The sequence below is a fragment of the Schistocerca nitens genome, chromosome 1, assembly GCF_023898315.1.
Source record: "Schistocerca nitens isolate TAMUIC-IGC-003100 chromosome 1, iqSchNite1.1, whole genome shotgun sequence".
NCBI classification, from domain to species: Eukaryota; Metazoa; Arthropoda; class Insecta; order Orthoptera; family Acrididae; genus Schistocerca; species Schistocerca nitens.
The window spans coordinates 1,014,829,068-1,014,851,531 of record NC_064614.1 but is presented as its reverse complement, the minus strand read 5'-3'; the positions used below and the strand labels follow the sequence as shown (position 1 = coordinate 1,014,851,531).

At 38.0% G+C, this 22,464-nt stretch overlaps 1 protein-coding gene across 2 annotated transcripts in view; it reads right to left on the bottom strand.

The window, feature by feature from the left end:
• Nucleotides 1–22,464, bottom strand: part of LOC126196086 (ATP-binding cassette sub-family C member 10) — a 369,743-nt gene that overhangs the window by 30,027 nt on the left and 317,252 nt on the right. For both annotated transcript variants that reach the window (XM_049934541.1, XM_049934540.1), the window contains exons 20-21: nucleotides 18,603–18,794; nucleotides 7,055–7,298 (exon numbers count right to left, since the gene is read on the bottom strand). In XM_049934541.1, the coding sequence (XP_049790498.1) occupies nucleotides 7,055–7,298; nucleotides 18,603–18,794 (436 nt within the window). The remainder of the gene's footprint in view (nucleotides 1–7,054; nucleotides 7,299–18,602; nucleotides 18,795–22,464) is intronic.

The following is a 22,464-nucleotide window of genomic DNA, read 5'->3' as shown; positions in this document are numbered from 1 at the left end:
AGCCTGGATGTTGCCTGTGGTTTTCCACATCTCGCTAGGTGAATACCAGGCTGGTCCCCTTGTCCCACCTCAGTTACACGACTCACAGACATTTGAAAGCGTTCGCACTATTTCATGGTTTACACTGGACACAGACAGCTGGGGGTGCACTACTTCTGTCCCGGGGGGAGAGGGGGGGGGGGTATGGAGACAGGAAGGGCAACCAGCCACCTCTGACACTAACATTGCCAAATCCGTAGTAACAAGGCTGACCCCACGTTGCAGTGGGGCAAAGGCCCAACAAAATGATGATGATAATGATTCCTGATGCTTAGAGGACAATGAGGATTGTTTTCATTATAAAGCCAGGGATAACTGATCATATCAATGCCAAGGATATGAGACTGATCAGCCTGTCCTTGTTTCTTTAAAAGATATTAGAAAAACTGGTTAATGTGTACATTAGGGAAAGGAGGCCAACTAAGGTTCCTCTACACATAAACCAACATGCAATATCAACCAGGCCAACCATGTGAAACAGCACTTCACCAACATGTTGGGAAGGTGGAAAAAGCACTGCACTTTCAGGAAATTTCTCTCTGGATTTTCCTCGATACTAAGGGGTCTTTTAGTAGTATGACTTTTGAATCCATGGTTAGAGGTGCAGAAGAGTGTGGCATTGAGACCACCATAATTGTGTAGTTGTATGTAGGTCATTCTGAGCAGAAGAAAGGCAAATGAAAAAATTGTGATCAACATCACCAGAGGATCTAAAGGTCAGCCTCAACAAAACTGTGCTGTACCATTTACAAGGAAGCTTATCCAGCACAAGTACTGGAATCTTATGCTTCTCGATGAAATCTGATGCTTCTTGATGAAACCTGAACTACAGAGGGGTTAGTTAAGTATCTAGGAGTAGCTCTGGATGCAAAACTATCATGGACTCCTCACATAAAGAATACTGTACATGTTCCAAAGTGAAAGGTACTCTTATGAGCACTAGAAGCAACTGTGGAAAAAAACTGGGGTTTAAACCTTGAGAGTATTTACTGGACTTACACCACTGTAATAAGAACTGCAATAAATTATAGGGCTACAGTATGGTGGAACAAAGTAGAAAAAGAGGATTGCTGCTAAGGATCTTGGCAAGGTGCAGAGATTGGCCTACTTGCCCCAACAGGTGGAATAAGCAGTGAACGTGAATGTGAACATGAATGTGAATGTAGTAGTACACCCACTGCTGGGATAGAGACCATGCTGTACGTATCCCCATTATACCTGTGGGTTAAAATTGAGACAGTGACAGGAGCGTATAGGTTAAAAACTGGAAATAACTGGATATCTTCATAATATCCTGAATTCCACACATATTTATGGACAGTAGTAAATATAGAATGGTCAGGGAAATGCAGGATGACTATACATTATCTTCCAACTGTTTTAATACACCTTTCATTGTAATAATCGGAAGTAGAGAGCAGTGGAGGAATGAACCATGACACCATGTAGAAGACATATTTTGGTTTATTGATGGATCAAAAACAGAAGAAGGCAGTGGGTCCAGGGTATATTGGGAACAGCCTAGAATGGGGTATGCAATCTCTCTAGGGACACTGGCCACAGTATCACAGGTGGAAGTATCAGCTCAGGTGTGTGCAGATGAGAATTTATGAAGGCACTACAAAGATTGTAGTATTTACATTTATTCAGACAGACAACAGACTCTGAAAACTCTGTAAGCCCCTGCAATGTGATCAAAGATTGTTGCAGAATGCTACAAAGTCACTGTGAGACTAAGGGAATGCAATAGCATAAAACCATTATGGGTTCCCAGTCAGGCTGGATCAATCGCAATGAAGAAGCTGGTAGGCTGGCCAGGACAGGTGTGACAACTCCAGTTCTTGAACTGAAACCTGCCTCAACCATCACCAAGGCAATGGCTAAATCAAAACTACGAAATTGGATCATAAGGCAGCGTGTAGAATACTGAACTATGATCCAAAAACAGAAACAAAGTAAGCTAATGAAGCCAAAGCCATGTTTTAAGAGAAGTTCTGTAATCTTAGGTTCGAACAGGAGACAGACTAAACTCATGGTATGGCTAATGATATGCCACTGAAACTTTAGGAAATACCTACACAGAATGGGTACAGAGAAAGAAGTCCGTATGTGTAGGCTATGTGGTGAGGGTGACGAAACCACACCACATGTAGACTTCCAGTGCCAAGCACTGGAGGTCATAAGACATAGGAGTTGGGTTGGGTTGTTTCAGGGAGGAAACCAAACAGCGAGGTCATCGATCTCATCAGATTAGGGAAGAAAGTTGGCGTGCCCTTTCAAAGTAACCATCCGGGCATTTGCCTGGAGTGATTCAGGGAAATCACGGAAAACATAAATCAGGATGGCCAGACATGGGTTGAACCACTGTCCTCCCGAATGCGAGTCCAGTGAAGACATAGGTTATTCAGGTCATTACGTCCTGAAGAAATTGTGTCTAATAAATGTGGAAAAAAATATATATTAACCAAAGAGAAGAAAGAGAGGTTCCAAGACAAAATTAAACCAAACAAACAATCCAAATCTCTGAAGAAGAAAGGAAAGCATGATCAGAAAGAATGAAACAATACTGGGCCAATAGAAAGGCATAGCATATTAAAAATGGATTGTTTTAATGTACCCCAAAGTAGGGCAAAATGAAAGAACCAGTAAAGGGCCTCCTACTACTCTTTAAGGGTGTTGGTTGGCTTTATTAGAACCATATAGAGTGAAACTGCACAACAAACCCTGTTTAGGTGCAGACACTAGTGGGGTAGAACTGCTGTTGTTTTTGTCTCCCTGATCAAATCAAATCAATTCACATCACATCAACAGATCAGAAAGTGGATTAAATACTTTATATCAGCCTCACATCACTCCTGCTGTATTTTGCATGTAATCTACTCCCTCAGCATTAACATTTTACTAATAGGCTCTGTCAACTTTTCATCTGCATGCCACTGCCTTCTCTTTCTTTTTGCAAAAAACTTAATTTTGTTGACAGTAAGCTTGCCCTGTCAGGTAACAAGGTATATTATATTTACTGGAATCATGTGTTCTAATTAGTTTCCACTGCTGCCAAGTGTACGGTTGGCACTGCCAAATACTAACTCTAAAGAATCATGTACCCTAGAGGTTAATACTAAGTGAACAGCACTGGATAGGTGTAGTTTATGGACTGAAGATGATCAAACCCGTGCTCAGTTTTACTGTCATGCCTCCCTGAAGTACATGTCCACCACTTTCATGACACATCTCAATTAAAGAACAAAGTGAGTACTACAATCCCCAACCTGTCTCCAGAAACAGAAGGTAGTCTGTAAATGCAGTATACTTCTTAGATGCAAGGAAATGTCTAATAAGAAAGTTTATACAGTATGAACAGGAAAATTCATTAGAAATGGTGACCATTTAAACAAACACCTGAAGGCAGGATCACATCAACCAGTATATGTATGTATGTGCCATTTGAACTTGTCACTCAAGATGCAGGTTTTGTCATGGGTTAGCTAATGACTAGAGAAACACTGGCATCGTTACCATATTTAAATTTCCTACCATATAGCAGATGATTCACAATCCAACATCTCAAACATTAGTAACCCTGCCCTGTCTCTAACAAAATGATCATATATCAACAGATTCCAGACCATACCAAATTTTGCAATTGTCTCTTCTTTTAAACAAATAAGAATAAAGTAAAGACTCTTTAATAGAGAAAGAAATTCATTAAAAGAAAAGATAATCAAAAGTTTTTGAGTCAGTGACATTTCAGATAACCAAACACAAATAAGCAGACATAAAAAGGAGGCTGAATCTGTAAGAATGAATGCAAGTGAAGAAAAGGCAGGGCTAAGACTTGAAACCAGGGATGTGTGATGGCAAATCATCGATGCTGATAACAATTTCATCACTGACATCTACACATTGATGGCTGATAATATTGACCACAAAATATTAATGTTTTTAAAATTGATGTTAAATGATGAATTTACAGAACGGCATAAAATGCAACATACAAATATACATAATGTCATATTTACGAGGGCGGTTCAGAAAGTAACCTCCGATTGGTCACAGTGCGGGTTGTGGGGGGAGTAGCGACGCCATCTGTGCGTTCACGCACTCAACAGGTCAGTCGGCATCAAGCCGTGGTCGAGTGAACGTCGTACCTGCGCTAGTTTAGTTTTTGTGGCAGTTTGAAATGTGTGCTGCAATAGAAAACCCCGCCAAATGTGAAGTGCGTGCTGTCATAAGGTTTTTTACAGCCAAAGGATATTCTGCAGCAGCTATTCATCATGAGCTTTGTGCCGTGTACGGACCAAGAGTTATGAGTGAAGGAGTTGTCCGTGAATGGGTACGTTTATCTAAAAGTGGACGAGAAAACGTTCATGATGAAGAGAGGAGTGGTAGACCATCATTGGTGACTGACGAACTCGTTCAGACAGTTGATGCAAAAGTTCGTGAAAATCGACGTTTCTCAATGTCGGAGTTGTCTACTGGTTTTCCACAGATTTCTAAGACTCTCTTGTACGAGATAGTGACAGCAAGATTGGGTTACCGTAAGTTCTGTGCACGATGGGTGCCCAAAATTCTTACCGACCACCACAAAACTCAAAGAATGGCCTCTGCATTAGACTTTCTGTCACGTTATGAGGACGAAGGAGAACCATTGTTAAACAGAATCGTGACTGGTGACGAAACCTGGATTAAGTACGTGAACCCTGAGACAAAAGAACAATCAAAGATGTGGGCACATTCAAATTCGCCCACCAAACCAAGAAAAGCCTCGCAAGATTTTTCTGCTAGAAAACTGATGGCAACGGTGTTTTGGGATGCCAAAGGGGTGTTGTTGGTTGAATTCATGGAACGTGGTACGACCATTAATCAAGACGTGTACTGTGAAACAATAAAAAAGTTACGACGGGCTATACAGAACAAACGCCGTGGTATGCTGACTTCCGGTATCGTTTTTTTTGCACGATAACGCCCGTCCTCACTCTGCTCGCAGAACAACGGCCCTTCTTGAGTCCTTCAAGTGGGACGTTATCAACCATCCACCTTACAGCCCAGACCTGGCGCCAAGTGATTATCACCTCTTCATGCATTTGAAGAAATGGCTCGGGTCACAGCGGTTTGATGACGACGAAGAGCTCAAAGATGCGGTCACAGGCTGGCTCCAGGCACAAGCGGGTGATTTTTATGCAGAAGGAATTTCAAAGCTTGTGAAGAGATATGATAAGTGCCTCAATCGCTATGGAGACTATGTAGAAAAATAGTGCAAAGATGTAGTTGTAGGATGTATATATTAAAATATTTTTATTTAACTTGGTGTATTTTTTTAAATCAACCGGAGATTACTTCCTGAACGGCCCTCGTATTTATCACTAAATACAGCAATAATTAATGTTAGATATTCCACAACTTTTTGTCTATGGACCATAAATATATTTTTGAGGGAAGTTTCCCATACAGTATATTTCACTGATGACGGAGAGCATACCTTGCTGCAGAAAATAGTCTTTCAGACACTAGCAATACAGCTATACAGCTCAAATATTTAAGAGAATTTTTTGTAGCCTTGGATAGGCAGAACTAATGTGATTCCATACTTTTAATGGGTCTCGTTTAAGATCCAGAAGTTGATCTTTTGATGATGGTAAGTTTGTTTGTGTTCCAGTTTGCAAATTATTCTTTACTTGTGCTGTTTCATAATGTCCACTGCATAAATCAAAGGTGGTTTCTCTATTTTCCTGTACTGTATCAAAGCATTGCCCATCCTCACTGACAGTTGTTTCAACAAATGCTAGCAAACCTCTGATAATTTTGATTGCTTTCAAATATTCTAAAGCATTCTGAAGTGTAAGTTCTTGAATCGAGGATCAAGCAATGTTGATATGGCTAATGTATTAACATGTCCAGTTGCTAGTTGGTTTCTGCTAAGATTTTATTCTTCAGTCTCTCTTCAAAATTCTATGGTGGTTGCATGTCAGACATTTTGATATTCAATATACTAGTTATTGAGATTACTTTACTGTTTGCAACATACTTTTCTAAACAGATTTCAAGAGTAGGCTGTCACAATCAACTGTAGAGCCTACAATGCCTGCAGCTGTTAGCATGGATGGTACGACAGCATGGCAATTATTGATATTAACTGCTGAACATGCCTGAAAAAACCTTTGAGTCATATAAAATGTTGAATTTCATCTAGTAGGTACTTCTTAATTTGTTTGAGGTCTGTTTCTTTTCTTAGCTTATCAGTTGCTACTAGACTTGATTTAACGCATACATACATAACTTGAAGTATCATTTTTAGCAATTAAAAAGACATTTAAAACAAAATGGGTCTGTACTACTTGATATCATGAAAGCACAAATTGAATTAACAATGAAAGTTATTAGTCCATGCTTATTTGCACAATAACCAACATTCCTACCTTAGTTTGTTGAAAAACATTGCTCCCACTCCCTCTCAAAATGGCCACATTTGACAAACTGCAAACATGTTGCACTGGTGTCATTACGACACAGGTTCAGAAAAAGATTCATTAATATCTATGCCATCATTGAAGGTCAATTTTTTGGCTTTAGCCCTGATGTAACAATTATTCAGTCTTCAGTATTGATAATAAAGCATTATTGTTTAAACTGACATTGTTAATATTTTTAATTATTGATGATCATTGAACTTGTAAGTGCCCATGAGGGAAAAAGGACAGCCACAGGTATGTGTGTGCAAATAGTGACCTGTATGTGTAAGTACCAAAAACTAATGCATTTGGCCAAGAACAGATTTTAGTCTAACAACACACAATAACAAAATAAGTTATTTACAGTAGTACACAACTGATGATGCTTAAGTGCAATAAAGCGAAAAGTATCTGATGATAAAATAACAAAACCATAAAGTATTTAATGCTAACACCTCTCTTTGACTTCACTGCTGTATGAATTAATTATGAATACATCCACAAAAAGTAAAAACAAAATTATTTTTGAAAAGTTAAACTTGTCAGTTAGTATCTCTACTCCTTGCCTTTGCTGCGCGCAGTACAGCACGTGCCAAGCATAGCAGCTGTCTTTGACCAGTGCTAAGCTTCTTTCCGCCAGGCCCAACATCAGCAGCAGGACCACCAAGAGCTCGCACAGCTCCCCAAAGGCCAACACGTCGCAGAGCAGTCTCCAGCTCTGCAGGTGAGTGTCGTCCTTCTGGATCAAGATTTTCATGTACCGTTCCTGAGAACAGCCATGGGTCCTGAGGAATTGCTGCCAGTCTGGACCTGTGGATTTGCATTGCTATACAATATTCTTCTACACTAAACCAACTTAAAAGTAAACAGCAATGTGACCCATTATTTTATAGAGAGCTAGCTGCTGTTTTCTTCTTCCTACAATTATCAAAAGTTTAGAAGCAACTGTGAATATGATTAGATTGGACAAGGATCAAGTAAGCAGTGATTTGTTGACAGTATCATTGTGACTTAATTGTCTATTTAATCTAATTCAATGAACTGTGAAATGCACTCTGAACTTGTTATCTATCTGAACAGATAATGTCCATTATTTGGGAACATGCATTTTCAGTAACTTGCCAGCAGTCATAAGAAGTTTAGCCAACAATGAATTTCAGTTTAAGAGGAATCTGAATGATTTATTGGTGGGCTACTTCTTCTACTCCATTTCTTGGGAGAAACAATTGAAATATAAATTGTGAATAAAATCAAACAGTGTGTTATGTAAAATCCGACTTCTGCACATCTCCAGTGAAGCAATGAGAACAATGTAAGTGTCAAACAGTTTTCTGCTCGATGATGGTAGCTACAACAGACAAAGAATTTTCTGATGCACTTCAGTGTATATACATTTACATGACTGTGACAAGTCTGTTATTACCTCTTAAAGAAAAATATGTTTTGGATTTATTTCTATTCCACATCCATTAGCATACATCTCTTTCGATAAATATTTATTCTTGTTTCTGTGATACTCTGCAGCCTTAAGGATCCCCTCACTATGGATTGTGATTGGTAGTGGAAGTTAATCCAAACTTAGACTGCTGATTGAGAATTTTACACAATACCCAGTGTCAATGGAGAACAACAATTTAGTTATCTTTCCAAACTAACAAAACATTTTAAAATGTAAACTCTTGTGTCATGTTAAGAAAACAGAGTCATCTCAGTTTCATATAATATTCAGTTCAAAGTTATTATTTGATAGTGACAGTAAAATGTTTCCAGCAGCAACCATGTGGCTCATATGTAATACAAGTGTGAAGACTACACCATGTGGCAAAGCAGCCATGGTTAGTTGTAGTTGGATATATTATTATTCTGTGTGTTTTGCTCTCATTACATGTAAACAGCATTCAACTGAATATAAAATATGGCAAATTTAACACCACTACATTGATTAGGCATTTTTCATTAGCACTGAGTGTAACACAGAACACCTTTTCAGCAGTATCTGTGTGGGATGACTTCTTCTACACAATTATATAAGCATAATTAAAAACATATCCCATGGACATATGCCATCCAATGACTCATAATACAGTATATGCACAAAAAACTGAGTTCAGGTCACTAGCATACTGAATGTTCAACTCTCTCTCTCTCTCTCTCTCTCTCTCTCTCTCTCTCTCTCTCTCACACACACACACACACACACACACACACACACACACAGATATGGATTCAGAAAATTTGTGGAGAACAGGAACAACTATATGGCAGATTACATTTAAAAGAGGGGCTAACTCAGCCAAAAATTCACTATAGAATCTGATATGGATTCCATTGGGCCCTGGAGCTTTGTTCGATTTTAATTGTTTCACCCGTTCTCAACACCACTGAAGCTAACACTTATTTCATTCAAATTTTAAGTGATATGAGGATATATTGGGGCAGTTCTCCTAGGTTTTCCTTTGTAAAGAAATGTTGAAAATGAAGTTAACCATTTCAGCCATTGCTTTGCTACTCTCAATTTCAGTTCTGTCCCATTCATGAATGACTGGATACTAATTTTTGTGTCGCTAACAGACTTTACATTCAATCAGAATTTCATTGGGTTTTTTGAAAGATCATTTGACAAAATATTCTGCTACAATAGTCACTGTCTTGACAGCAAAATGTGTTTCATTCAGCACCTCTCTATCTATAGCCCTACATTTTGTTTTACACCTATTATGCTGTAGTCTCCATTTCTTTAGAAGGTTCTTCACAGTGATTATATACTATGGAGAGGCCCTCACATTATGAACTCTTCTACTGGGTACCTATGTATCTAGTGCATGCTCAACTATTGTTTTAAACTTGCACCATAGTTCCTCTACATGCATGTGTGTTACACTAGAAGTTTCGAATTTGTCATTGATGTATGACTCTACCGCTTTTTTAACTAGTTTGCTTAACATATATACTTGTTTTGGTTGTCATCTGTACTTTGGTAATCATTGCTGCCACAACCGCTCCATGGTCACTAACATCAGTTTCGATGTGGACATCCTCAAAGATCAGATCTAATTGTTGCCATTAGATCTAATATATTTCCATCATAAGTGGCATTCCAAACTGTCTATTCTAGGTAGTTTCTAGAGAAATCATTTAGTAATGTTTCATGGGATGTCTTGTCACACCTACCACTAACAAAACTGTTATCTCCCCATCTGATGGATGATTATAGATCCAATGATGACTAAACTATGATTGGATAACATATGTACAAGTGAAGTGAGGTTTTCTCTAATGTTCTTTGTTACATCAGGAGATGAGTCTCGTGGGCAAGAGAAGGATCAAATTCACATTTTACACCCACCCTTGATACTGAGTCTTGCCCAAACAATCTCACGTGCAGCTTCAATTTCTATCTCGGTGGATTTGAGTTTCTTGTCTACTGCAAAAATACATCACCTTCATTTCCATTAGCCTATCCTTTTGTTATACACTTACAATTTCCCCAAAAAATGTTATCAATTTCAGGTTTCAGCCAGCATTCTGTACCTTGTATTATGTGAGCTTCACTGCTTTTGATGACTGCTTCAGAGTGTGAAAGAGACCCTTGTGTGCACTTCACACACAGTCAGCTACCTGACTGATGTTTAGTGCACACCTCACCCATTCAGAGGGACGCTACAGTTTTCAACCCTACACCCAAGTCCAGAATGTCATAGCCTAGTTGTTAAAGAATCTTCAAAGTCTCTGATTCAGTCTTTTCACTCGACTCAAAACAATGTTGCAAACTGTGAGCCTGGCTGGTTTCCTCAACCTTCTCTGCAAGTCACTGGAATGACCCAAGTATTACCTCAGAGTCCAGATGACAGGCATCATATGTTTCAACAAGTGCCACAATCTGTAGTTGGCTGCAGCCTGCCCCCCCCCCCCCTCCCCACCCCTTTAGTGGCTGCCAGGATAGCCTCTTCTACATGTTAAACAAAGCCCCCAGGCATACACATTGAGTGTACCAGAGATTCCTACCTGTTCCTTGCTACTATTTACTTAAGGGGTACCATTATTTGCCATGTGTTTGAACTGCCAATGATTAATACAGCCCTACCTGCCCTACCTGTTTATGTTTGCCTCCTCTTGACACAGAACAAAGCAGGTTTCACAACAGATGAAGTGAGTCCCCCTTGCTCTGTTTGTTTAAGCAGAAGCATACTTGTTGGTTAGAGAGATTGGTAATTAACACCCGTAGCCCTGTCTACCCTATACAGGACATCTAGACCTACCATTGACATGCCACTCACAATCAAATGGATGAGTAATGACAGACCCCCTACTTCCTGCAGAAAAGAGAGGATCCGCAGGAGAGGATAGTCCTAATAGTATCTGTGGTACCAACAGGTACATGACTCTCAGGAACTCTTCCAACACATCAATTTGCAGCAGCTACCAACCATCTGACAATAGCCAGGGAGATGCCCAGTTGCTTACGAACATCAATGAGCTCATCCCTTGTTTGAGAAGAGCATTCACAGTGGGGCAGCACTGTGGCTGGTGCAATATTTTACCAAACAGTGAACAAATAACTTTAAATTGAGCCTGCTGACTATTTCTAATCTGCTGAGCTAAACAATTACTAATTCCTTAGAATAACTGAAGCAAATACACAAAACAAGATTTCTATTAAGGCAACAGAAAAACCTAGGGTAAAGATTTCTAGTTTCTAAAACTCTTTGAGGTTAATGATGGTCGCTACCAAGCTTAAAAATAGAGTTTTTATTTACAAAGATAATGTATGCTTCTTTTGAAAGGGAAAGTAGATCTAACAAAATACGCTGGTCACAATGTGTGCTACAATAACTAAATCACAAATGCCAATTTACTATGAATTAGTTTATGCACAGGACAGCAGTAACTTCCAAAAATTCTCAAAAATTAATGTTTATTTGTGTCAATATACACTGAAATTTGTAGTGACCTATTCTTTGGCATAAGCTGTGAAGAACAAACACTGATTTGCTACAAAATAAATAAACAACAACATCTGTAACTTTAAAAAAAAAAATTTCAAAAATATCTGAAAATTCCCAAAAGCAACGTATTTCTCATATAATTATACAATGAAATTAGAGAATAATTGTTTTGAACAAGTATAGACTTCCTGTTCTCAAAAATTTTGAAAAAGCACAAGTAAGTTTAAGCCTACAATTAACGATAACAGTACGAGTTTAATGTGGTACTTGCAAATATTCAAAATTTCACAATGCACCACAATACAAATGAGGATTGACAAAATCAATAAATGAGTTTGCAGAACACACAAACAGTAAAATATGTGAATCAAAAATTTCAGATCAGCACATGAATCTGACACACATGGTCCCATGTAAAGGAATATTCCAAAGATGGCTTTTACATTTAAATAAATATATGAATTGCATGGATTTTTTACTTAACTGTTTCTGCAACAACTTCTACACTCTCATGCCAAAGATAAACACTGCAGCATCAATATATCTTAGTCAAAAAGCCAAAAATGTGTAGTATCAACAAAGCAGGTCTCCTGCCTGGAGCAGCTAACAATACTAACAGTTTCACAAGAAATAAACAGGAATGTCCTGCATAATTAAATTATTTTCAAAACAATCTATGAATGTGGTCTCTTTCTCAACAGAAAATTGTTGTCTCCAAAATTTTTATTTGTCATAAAGCAATAATTTCAGAGTGCCTACATAGTCAAGAGAGAACTGAACATATTCCTGATTAGCTGCTGGTTTTACACATTATCTGATCACCTAGATTCAAGAATTAAAGATTCTCTTAGATGTGCTACAATGTTGACTGTAATCACACCTCAATTCTTACAGGACGTAGATAAGTACACATCACTTGGTGAGTGGAGTAGCCACAGTTGTAGAAGCCTAGAATAACACAGGGTGCACATCTCCATAGTGAAGGACATTTCATTACCGAATTTCTAAGAATTCAAAAATATTGCAAAGCAGCCAGAAGGCCATTTATTTAACATCTTGGAAGAAGTAGAAATAATTAAATCACTAAAAAGTAATATGGAATCCACTCTGTATGGGCAACTGGATTTATGCCATTCACTAATTTCAGTTACCTACCAGGGAGATGTGCAAATGATATCTGACCGTTACATGGAGGTTATCTGTTTTTCTCGTACAATAGTGTGTCACTCAGATCCTGGTTCATGATTCTTACATTAAACACTCAGTATTTTTGTTTCATCTGGTTTTTTGTTGTTGTAATACAATTGGTATTAGTGGCAAGGTACCTGCACTTGCTTTCCCTTCTTGGCTATTTCTTCCCCTGATGTTGTTAGTAACTCTTACATTATATATAAATGTTTTTCATAGTTCACAATCTTTACTTATTTTTTATTTGCCTATACCTTGTTAATTAATGTTTATTTTTGTCATTTTGTATCTTTTATTCTTTTTATTCCCACTTATCTCTCATGCCCCATTCAAAACATACTGTCTGGTTTCCATGTATCTTATCATACTCGATGGTTAACTCAACTGGAATTTTCTCATTTATGGGCACTTGGCCTGGACACAGTCCTGTTACTTTATTTTCATTTTATTCTCATTTTATTAGAAGAAAATGTCTACCAATAATAGGTCATCATAAGTAGATGTACGTTCCTCTGCTACTTATTTTTTGGCCAAGAGGTAGGCCACTGAGAATACTAATCTTACATACAGTGTACTGCTGGTGTTAGAGTAACTTACAAGATTTTTATTAATGTGTCTTCTGTATAAATGTTTTATTGTGTACTTGTCTTGCTGGTAGGTATTTTTAAATGCAATTTTAATTTAGATTATGCTGGCATTGTACTATGCTGCCATGGCAGCTCTCCTACTTTCTCACATTCAAAGCCACTATTTTGTATATCTTACTACAGAAGCAGTCCTGAAAAACTATGACAGAGAGTGAGTTAGCTTAAGCCCTTTACTTGTTTCAGAAGTCTCCCTAAATAAAACAGGGTGATAGTACCAGCTACGTTCCTACAGCAGTTGGTATGCACCAGCCTTCCTCTGATGAGAGAACTGACTTGTTCGATCAAATACCTAAGGGTAGTAGCCTACAGTTTATTATTATGGAATCTGAATCAAGGTCTTCACACTTATCAGTTCTGTGAAAACCTGTTGGTTGAATTTGTTTGCTTTTTATATAAATTTAATTTCTGATTCTTACTTTTCCAAGTAACTTGTTTTAACTGTGTCAGACAGCCATCCTCAGATCCAAATGCTGCGGAAATGGGTCACACATGAGTGGTAACGCATGGTCCTCCTATACAGCATATGATGATGACAAATTTGGTTGCAGCCTGTGTGTAGCCTACAAACACAGAAGAACGTTGGAGGAAAAACTAATCTGTTGCAGTGAAATATTGATGCACACAGTGAATAACACTGTTTGATGGCCAGCAATGAGGCATTATGATACTGACTATAATTATAGAATAGTAAGTGTCACCATCCTGTTAACTGCAATCACAGCACTAAACAGTGTAATCTTAAAACTGAAAAAAAGCTGTCTTTGTCAGAGGTTGTATTATACGGAGCACATTTTGAGATTTTTATGATGTACAAATGAGGTATTGTGCCTGTAACAATTAGCCTATGACAGGAAATCGTTATAAAGATCATCTTATGAGTTTTCAGGTTGCTATCAAGCAAAAATGCTGCATGTTCAAAAAATTTGTTTGACAATGTTTCAACACATTCTTTGTGGAGCGATGCATGGAGTAGCTTTGGAATAAGGAACTTTATCCCATTTGTCGTAGTTACTTCATCTAGCATTCTGTAAATTCTTCACCTTTCCCTGTACAAAGAACCAACTGCATGGCAGCTATTTCCATGATTAAAAAATAATAATAAAAAAAGAGAAAGAAAGAAAGAAAGAGGGAGTGACATGAGAGGTGGAGGAGTCCAAACAAAAAATTTGCCCCATCTCATTAATTGGCATGGAAAATGTGGCACTCTCTGTGTGGAAAAAGACTACAAAGCAAAACCCTTGATCACATGCCTGTCCTTTCATGGTACTAATACAAACTTAATGATTAACCTACAATATGAAATGTATGTGGACACTGTTTTAATACATAGTGACGTGTGTGTACATTGTGACTAACTGAAAACTGATAACTTTTAGACAGAAACATCATTGAAGAAAAATGACAAGCAGTTGTAGAAAAGACCAGATTTTGGAAAATTCTTCTGAATTGTGCTTAGTTACTGATTATGTACCACAATCTTACTTTTTTATGTTTGTTGTCAGTCTCTTCACTGAGTTGCCCAGTAACATTACAATATGATAAATAAGGATCCAAAGTCATTCAAAATGTAGTATTAATATTTATGAAAGTATAGTAGCATAGTGAGGAACATTTCTGAGTGTAAGAAAACCTGACCTGGGGGATGTTTTTACCTTATTGCTGAAGTGCGAGTCAAATGTTGATGCACCTCTTACAAAACCAACCAAACGGAAGCATAAAAATCTTGGTGCCATGTTTATCATGACGTCAAAAACTATATAACAAAAACATAGAAACTGATCTAAAAGCATAGATTAAAACAGCTGGATTTAAACTTGGAGTCCAGCAAGTTTAGAGTAGATTTAGTAAGTATAAAATTTTGATGAACTGTAAAATCTAATTTTATTGTTCTCACATTGGTACATCTTGTAAATTGTATGAGTCGGTGTCAACTTCTTAACCCTTGTATAGTTTTGTATATGTATCTTTATTGAAGTAGTCATGTGTTTTTTCACTGAAATAAATAACATGAACAACTGTGTCATTAATAGAATCCTTGTCTCTTATGATTAATTGCCAATCAAAATTCACCTAAAATTGGGAAATGCTAATACAGAATGAGTTCCTGCTTTTTCAAAAATTAAGAAAGGAGCAGCTGAATTCAAACATGGCCTTACTTACCCTGAAGTTGATCAGTATAAAAGCAGTACCAAAACTCTACCATGGATGATTGGTAACCAAATGTGTATAAAATAGCTGACACCATGCATAAATCAAAAGAGAAAATATGATTGCTTTCACATAAAGTATTAATTTTTGCCAATTCTTTGTGTAAGGTAAGTGCTACATTCATTAAGTGCTTACCAAAAGTAAATGTGAGGAAAAAAGGTCCCAGCAACATTTGGGCCAATTTGAAGACTTAAAAAATTTGGGTTGGTTGTATAAAGCACATGCAATTAAAACATTCCTATTACTTTTTTAAAAAATTCCAATTACCTTTTGATCACATCTCATATGTTGAATTGCGATATGTTATGACAACTGAAAATCTGTACAAAACTCGGACTGGAAACTACATTTTTTGTATGTAGAGGATGTTTCTGCCTATGATTTTTGAATACTAAATTACTGTGCTTTTAATTTATTTATACATATCCCTTGTGGCAGGGTAAACTTCCGTCCTCCATAAACTCCATTCACCCAGTGGTGTTATTTCCACATAACTCCTAGGAGAACTTCTGATAGTAGTATTTGGAATTCATGAGTAGAAACGCACTGATAATGAAAATTTGAATCAGGACTGAAGCTCAGATAATGTAATGGTTTAAGGCAAATATTACTGATAAACAGGAGAACCATGTTGGAATCCTGGTCTAGAACTTATTTTCAATTGCCATATATCCTAAACAAATATTATTATGGTTGAAAACATATAACACAATACTTTATTGTATTACTACAGTATTACATACACAAATTTTCCATTGTTTGTATTGTATTTTTGGAAGATTTGAAATGAGAAAAAATTGTACATTGATTAATGTTTACATGAGTTTCCACTCAAAATACAACATTTATTCTGATAACAGATTGTAGTTGCACTTACCGATATAGAAATCAGAATTCTGTATTTCAAACAAATTAATTTATTATGATAGATATGAATTTAGCTGTCTGTTTAGATTAACTGATATATAAAGTTCAGTTCCCTAAATGACTTGGTCTCTGTCTCCATTCTGTTAAAAGTGTTCAAACTATGCTCAGTGCCTAGTTTATTACCATTTCACACATGAGCCTCAATGAACTCTCACATAATTCTAATAAAATCTGCCCCTTCACAATAACTTGTGCTACTTCATACTTCTGAATAAATTTACTGGTAGAAGAAAATTAAATATTCAGCAGCCCATTCACAAATTGGAGTACTTTGCTGTAATTCATTTTCAGTGATAGCAGAAATGAATTACCACACAACATCCCGGTTAATCAATGGGCTGTGCCATTTTGTATTGGCAGGAGCACAAAAATGATTAACGGTGTAAAAAAAAAAGATACATTGCCCTGGCTATGTGTAAGTGTGCGCAGGATGCTTACAATACAAGGATATACGTGGGCTAATATAACAACAAAAACAACCAATTGTTCATAAAATTATTTAATTGGATAGATAAGAAATCTACTTTCCAAGCGATGGCAGGAGGTGTGCGTGCGAGAGCCCCCCCCCCCCCCCCCCCCACACACACACACACAAAAAACTGTTGTGATTGGCAAGCTTTCGGAGCCCGAGGAAAAGGTGTAGATTTTAGGAACATCGCCCACAACTGCAGGTCCCGTGCGGTAAGTCTCCCCTGAGGAAGGAAAGGGTCTTTTGTTCTCATCCCGTACGGTAAGTCTCCCCTGATCTGTGGTTCTGTGTGACTTTCCCAAAATCAACCCCTTTCATAGACCTCTCCAGTCCTTTTCTTTCACCCTGTAGTGCTTCGAGAATTTCCGCATAAATTCCAGAACCATTCGTCCTTCTACTGTCTCGAACACACGATATTTTAAAAATAAGTGTGAGAGAACTAACATACTGTGCGACACATGTTTGTGTGTGCAGGCTGGAAAGGAGTCACGAGCACAAGGTAGACGCGATGGTTGAACGGCATCGACACATGTTTGCCGCTCGTGCCACGGAAGCCGTATGGGAACAGCAAGAAGTAATCATGTAGTATTCCTTGCTTTTATAGTGTCTGTGATTATTGTTAAAGAAAAATGAACAGTTATTATATACATTTAATTGTACTTCATGTGTTGGACTTACTAGAAATAAGACATGTTCATAATTATGTGGTTGCAAAAACTACGCTAAAAAGGTATTTAATCGAATCTAATGCTAGACAAATCAGTTGACTTGCAAACAATTGAATATTTATGTGAGAAGTTGTGAATTTGTTCTTTGTGGAAGCTGAAATATACCAAGGCTAAACTAAAAGTATTCTGCAAGTATCCACTTATTTCAAGAGTAGGGAGAGAGAGAGAGAGAGAGAGAGGCAGGGGGAGGGGGGGGGGGGGGGCGGAGGGGTGTCTGATAAATTCCCGTAACCAGCATTATTCTTTAGAGAAGAAGGTTTTGGAGATCGATGTAGCCAGCTATCCAGAGAAGAATAACAGCTGTGCATATCAAGTAAGTCAACTGATGTGAGAGAGGTGTGGATTTTGCTTGCACAGCATTAGAACCCTTCTTTCTTCCCCTTCAACCTTTCAGCCTAAAGAAGGAGCCACTGGCTCTGTAAGCTTCCCAATCACAACAGTCTTTTATGTGTGTGGGTTCTGCCGCTGCTTGGTGAGTAGATTTCTTATCTATCCTATTAAATAAAGGATATAGTAGGGTATCTTTCAAATCTTCCAGAATTATACTTTAGGGAAAGAAAACAGTCACTGAAAATGCACTGGAAGAATGTGTTGACCCACGAGGGAACTACATTAAAAACAGTCCGTTTTTACCTAAAGCACAGTCTTTCACTGCCATGCATAGCTTTTAATAAAATGTTGATGAACACTGTATACTCACAAACACCCAAAATTTCAGTATATCGAATTCACATTCCAGGATGAACACTCTCAAGCCTATACTGAAATACTGAGACTAATAGTATGCAACTTGTACTTTAATTCAGAAATAATAATAAAATTAAAAACTGGACTGGAAACAGTGTACTCAATAAATCAATATTTAAGTACAGAATTTAGTGAGGGTGCACAGACAATATGGAATGAGCTATTTACTTCAAAATTCAAGCATTGAGTACATGTACAGGTAGAGACAGATATGAGGCTACATTCCAATTGTTAAAGTATTTGTATTTATTTACCTTAAAGTAGAGAGACTAAGGGAAGCAGTATTTACACGGTCTATAGTGATTCTCCCTGAAGAAGGATCTGTTAGACGAAACAGTGCTGCCAAAAGAGAGCTTTTTCCTGCTCCAGTGCGTCCAACCACACCAAGTTTTTCTCCAGGTCGTGTCTCAAAGCTCACTCCCTGGAGTGAAGCCACAACATCCTCCCTACAAAAATACAAGTTTTACAATTTTTATGTTTTTAAAATTAGGTCTTCAAACTATAAATCCATCTATTTTGGGAAAGAATGTAAAACATATGTACATCAAAAAGATTTCAGTGTTATGGTAGAAAACAGACATATGATTACTGCTTGATGAACATTTTTCAGTATATTAATACTCAATAATAAAGTTTCCCATCCTACCACGAAACAGCTCAGTGGACAACAATTACATTTATTTCGAACTGCAGAAATAACTCTCAATGAATAGATGAAGTTACAGTCTCTGTCAGGAAGGAGTGTGTAGACAGCATATAAGCTCCATTAACAAACTTAATAAATAAGTCCTTTATTTCAGATATTCTCCGGAGTACCTAAAAGCAAGCACAATTTGCATCCTTATTAAAGAGAGGTAATGCGGAGAGTATTGAAAACCACACATGAGTTTTAATACTGTCTGCATTCCCAAAAATAACTGAATCAAACCTTAATGATAAAGTAGTGAGTTACATGAGTAAATACAACCTTTCTAATGAAGCACAGTTTGGTTTCTGAAGTGAGACAAGTACAATACTGGCCATTACAGAGTTTACAAAAATGGTACTTGATGCTCTTGACAAGGAGGACTGGGTTACAAGAAAATCCTTACACTTGTTAAAGGATTTTGGCACTATTAACTATAAAATACTACACTGGTAGTCAGCAGCTAAACAACACACATACTGTTGGACAGAAATAATTACAGGCACAGATGGATGACATGAAACACAGTATATATGTAATAGAGGTGGAGCGGTATATTTACAATGACAAATGGTACAGATTTCACTACATGTGAAAACAGGAAACCAGATAAAATAATATTCGTGCTTGACACAGGTCAACCCCTCAACATAAAGGTTGATATCGTACTCTCAGTATGGAATATGCCATCCTCAAACACTAATGCAAATTTTGCACCTATTACTGGTGTTGGCTACTAAACTGTTGAGTAGTGCTTAGAAGATAACGTCCCACTCCTCTCAACAGGCAGTTTCCAGTTCTTGCACTATTCAGGGAGTTTGTGTCCATTGAGCAATACATCTGCCAAGAACATCCCAGGCATGCACTATAAGGTTTAGGTCCAGGGAGTAGAGAGATCATTCCATATGTTCAATGTCTTCATACTCCAATGTGTCTGACACCTCAGCGGTTCCTGTGTGGGGGGGTACCATCATCCACAGACAGACAGTAGGGACCCACCACACTCCTTAACAGTTGGACATGATCCAGAATAGTTTCCCTACAATACTGCTGTGCAGTAATGATACCTTGTGCAAAGATATGCAGTGGTGTTCAGCCACTGTGCATAATGCCTGCCTACACCATAATGCCCTGGTGCACCACATGAATTACGTTCATGACCATTCTGTGGTGTGTAATGTGTTCCCCTCTCTCTTCTCACTAACTAACAGCCACAATCACTTGCCACAGTGAAGCATGATTTGTCAGACATAATCACGTTGGATCACTGTTACTGACCCCAAACCAAAATAACATGCTTCCTACACGAACGAACTCTTTCTCAAAATGAGGGATGCATTTAAAAGTCTTCTGAGTGATTTAATCACTGTGAAATGGTTCTGGCAGTCACACATACCAGTGGCGACTGCAGGGTCTGCAAGGGTGTGCCTAGGAGTGAGATGTCTGTTCCTTTTCGCCACTAGGTCTTTGTATCAATTCTCTTGTGATGTATTAGTGCATCTACGACCAACAGAATTCTTTTGCAAAGCATTTCACCTTCATCAACATTTTTAATTGTGAGATGGCAGTTTTGGACACACCCATTACTGTGGCCACAGCAGTGGCACTTTGAACACCTTGAGCAGTCCAACTGGTCATCCACAATTGTAAGCATTCAAATGGCATCTTGGAGACATGCCGTACCACACAGAATATCACACAACAAACTTTGTCAAACATCATATTTCATGAACCACTGAATGAATACAGAGCATTTATGCATTTAACACATCTCGTCTTCTACATTTCCTTATAATAATTTTGGTCACGCGTTCCACAGCAATTGCAGTTGTTCTGTAGCAAGTGTCAGTTTTTCCTTAACAACTGTGAAGCAGAGTACTAAACAAGCTAGAAGCATTAGGTGTGTAAGAGGAATACAAAACAAATGGCTCTAGTCTGAAGTGGAAAACAAGGTGCAAAAGGCAGATATAACTTACAGGTCTGCTGATGATAAATTTCTAGTAAAATAATTGTCAGACAAGAAATACACATTATGTTTCATGCAAACTGAAGGTGGATGGAGAGAAAGGAAAAGAATGGGAAAGAATTATTGAAGTCAGCTGCATTGAGACTTTAGGCAGACTCAGTGGTGATGAATGAAAATGTGTGCTGGACCACGACTCGAATGCAGGATCTCCTGGTTACTAGGTGTTTCATTAACCACTGCACCATCCGGACACAGCGTTTATCGCAAATGTGCAGACTAATCGGTGCGCCCTCGGCTGACCCACACTCTGACCGAGCACCATCTATCTGCAGTCTGCATCCATGTCCTCCACGTTTGCTACTTTGAGACTCCTGAGAGATGTTGACATGTCCAAAAGAACAGATACCACACATTTATATAACTGAGTCACCTCAAAGGGCTATGAATCCATCACCTTCAGTGCAAATGCACAATCACATTTGACCTCCTGCAGGTATGTCAAAATAGCAAACATGGAGGACATGGATGGGAATTGCAGACAGGTGGCACTAGGTGGAAGTGTGGACCAGCTGAGGGACATAACGAGATAGTCTGTGCAACTGCAATAAATAATGTGTCCAAATGGCACAGTGGTTAACGCAACTGCCTAGTAAGCAGGATATCCCAGGTTTGAAGCCAGGTCCAGCACACATTTTCAGTCATCACTGCTGATTCCACATGAAGTCCTGATACAGCTAGCATCAATAATTATTTCCTTTCCCTTTCCTCACATCCCCTCTCCACCTTCAATTTACATAATACATAATACATATCTGTGGATTCTGCATGTTGTTTGTTCTTTTGAACACGTCTAATATAACAGGCATCACGCATTCATATAAAAGAAATATATAAACAAAGGTGTCCCTCAGGGTAGTGTAGTGGGTCCAATTCTGTTCTTCATATATATCAGTGATGTTCCAGGCAGTGTAAGACATGGAAAAAGAGTTCTCTATGCTGAGGACAGCAAGAGCTTAGTTGCTGATAAAACATCAAAACTCCTCCTAGAGAAAGAAAATGATACACTCAAGGATGTTTATGACTGGACAGTATGAAACATATTAACATTGTACATAAAGAAAACAAACAGAACGCACTTGAGCATAAAAAGAGAAAACAACTCTGTGACATAAAGCACAGGTGATAAATCAACAAGCTGTATAACAAACACAAGGCTTCTTGGGGATGAGTACTGGTTATCAATTAACATGGAATGAACCAAAACAATATCAACAGCATGTTACGCTCTTAGGGTTGTTTCATCAATTTGTAACAGCCAGTCTCTTGTTGGTGACATACTATTCCTATATATGCTTAATTCTGAGTTGTGGGATTCTTTTCTGGGGGCCAAAGCTACAAACCATGGGCACAATTTTTAAACTGCAGGATAAGGCAGTAATAATAACAACAGAAAGTAGCAGTCAGC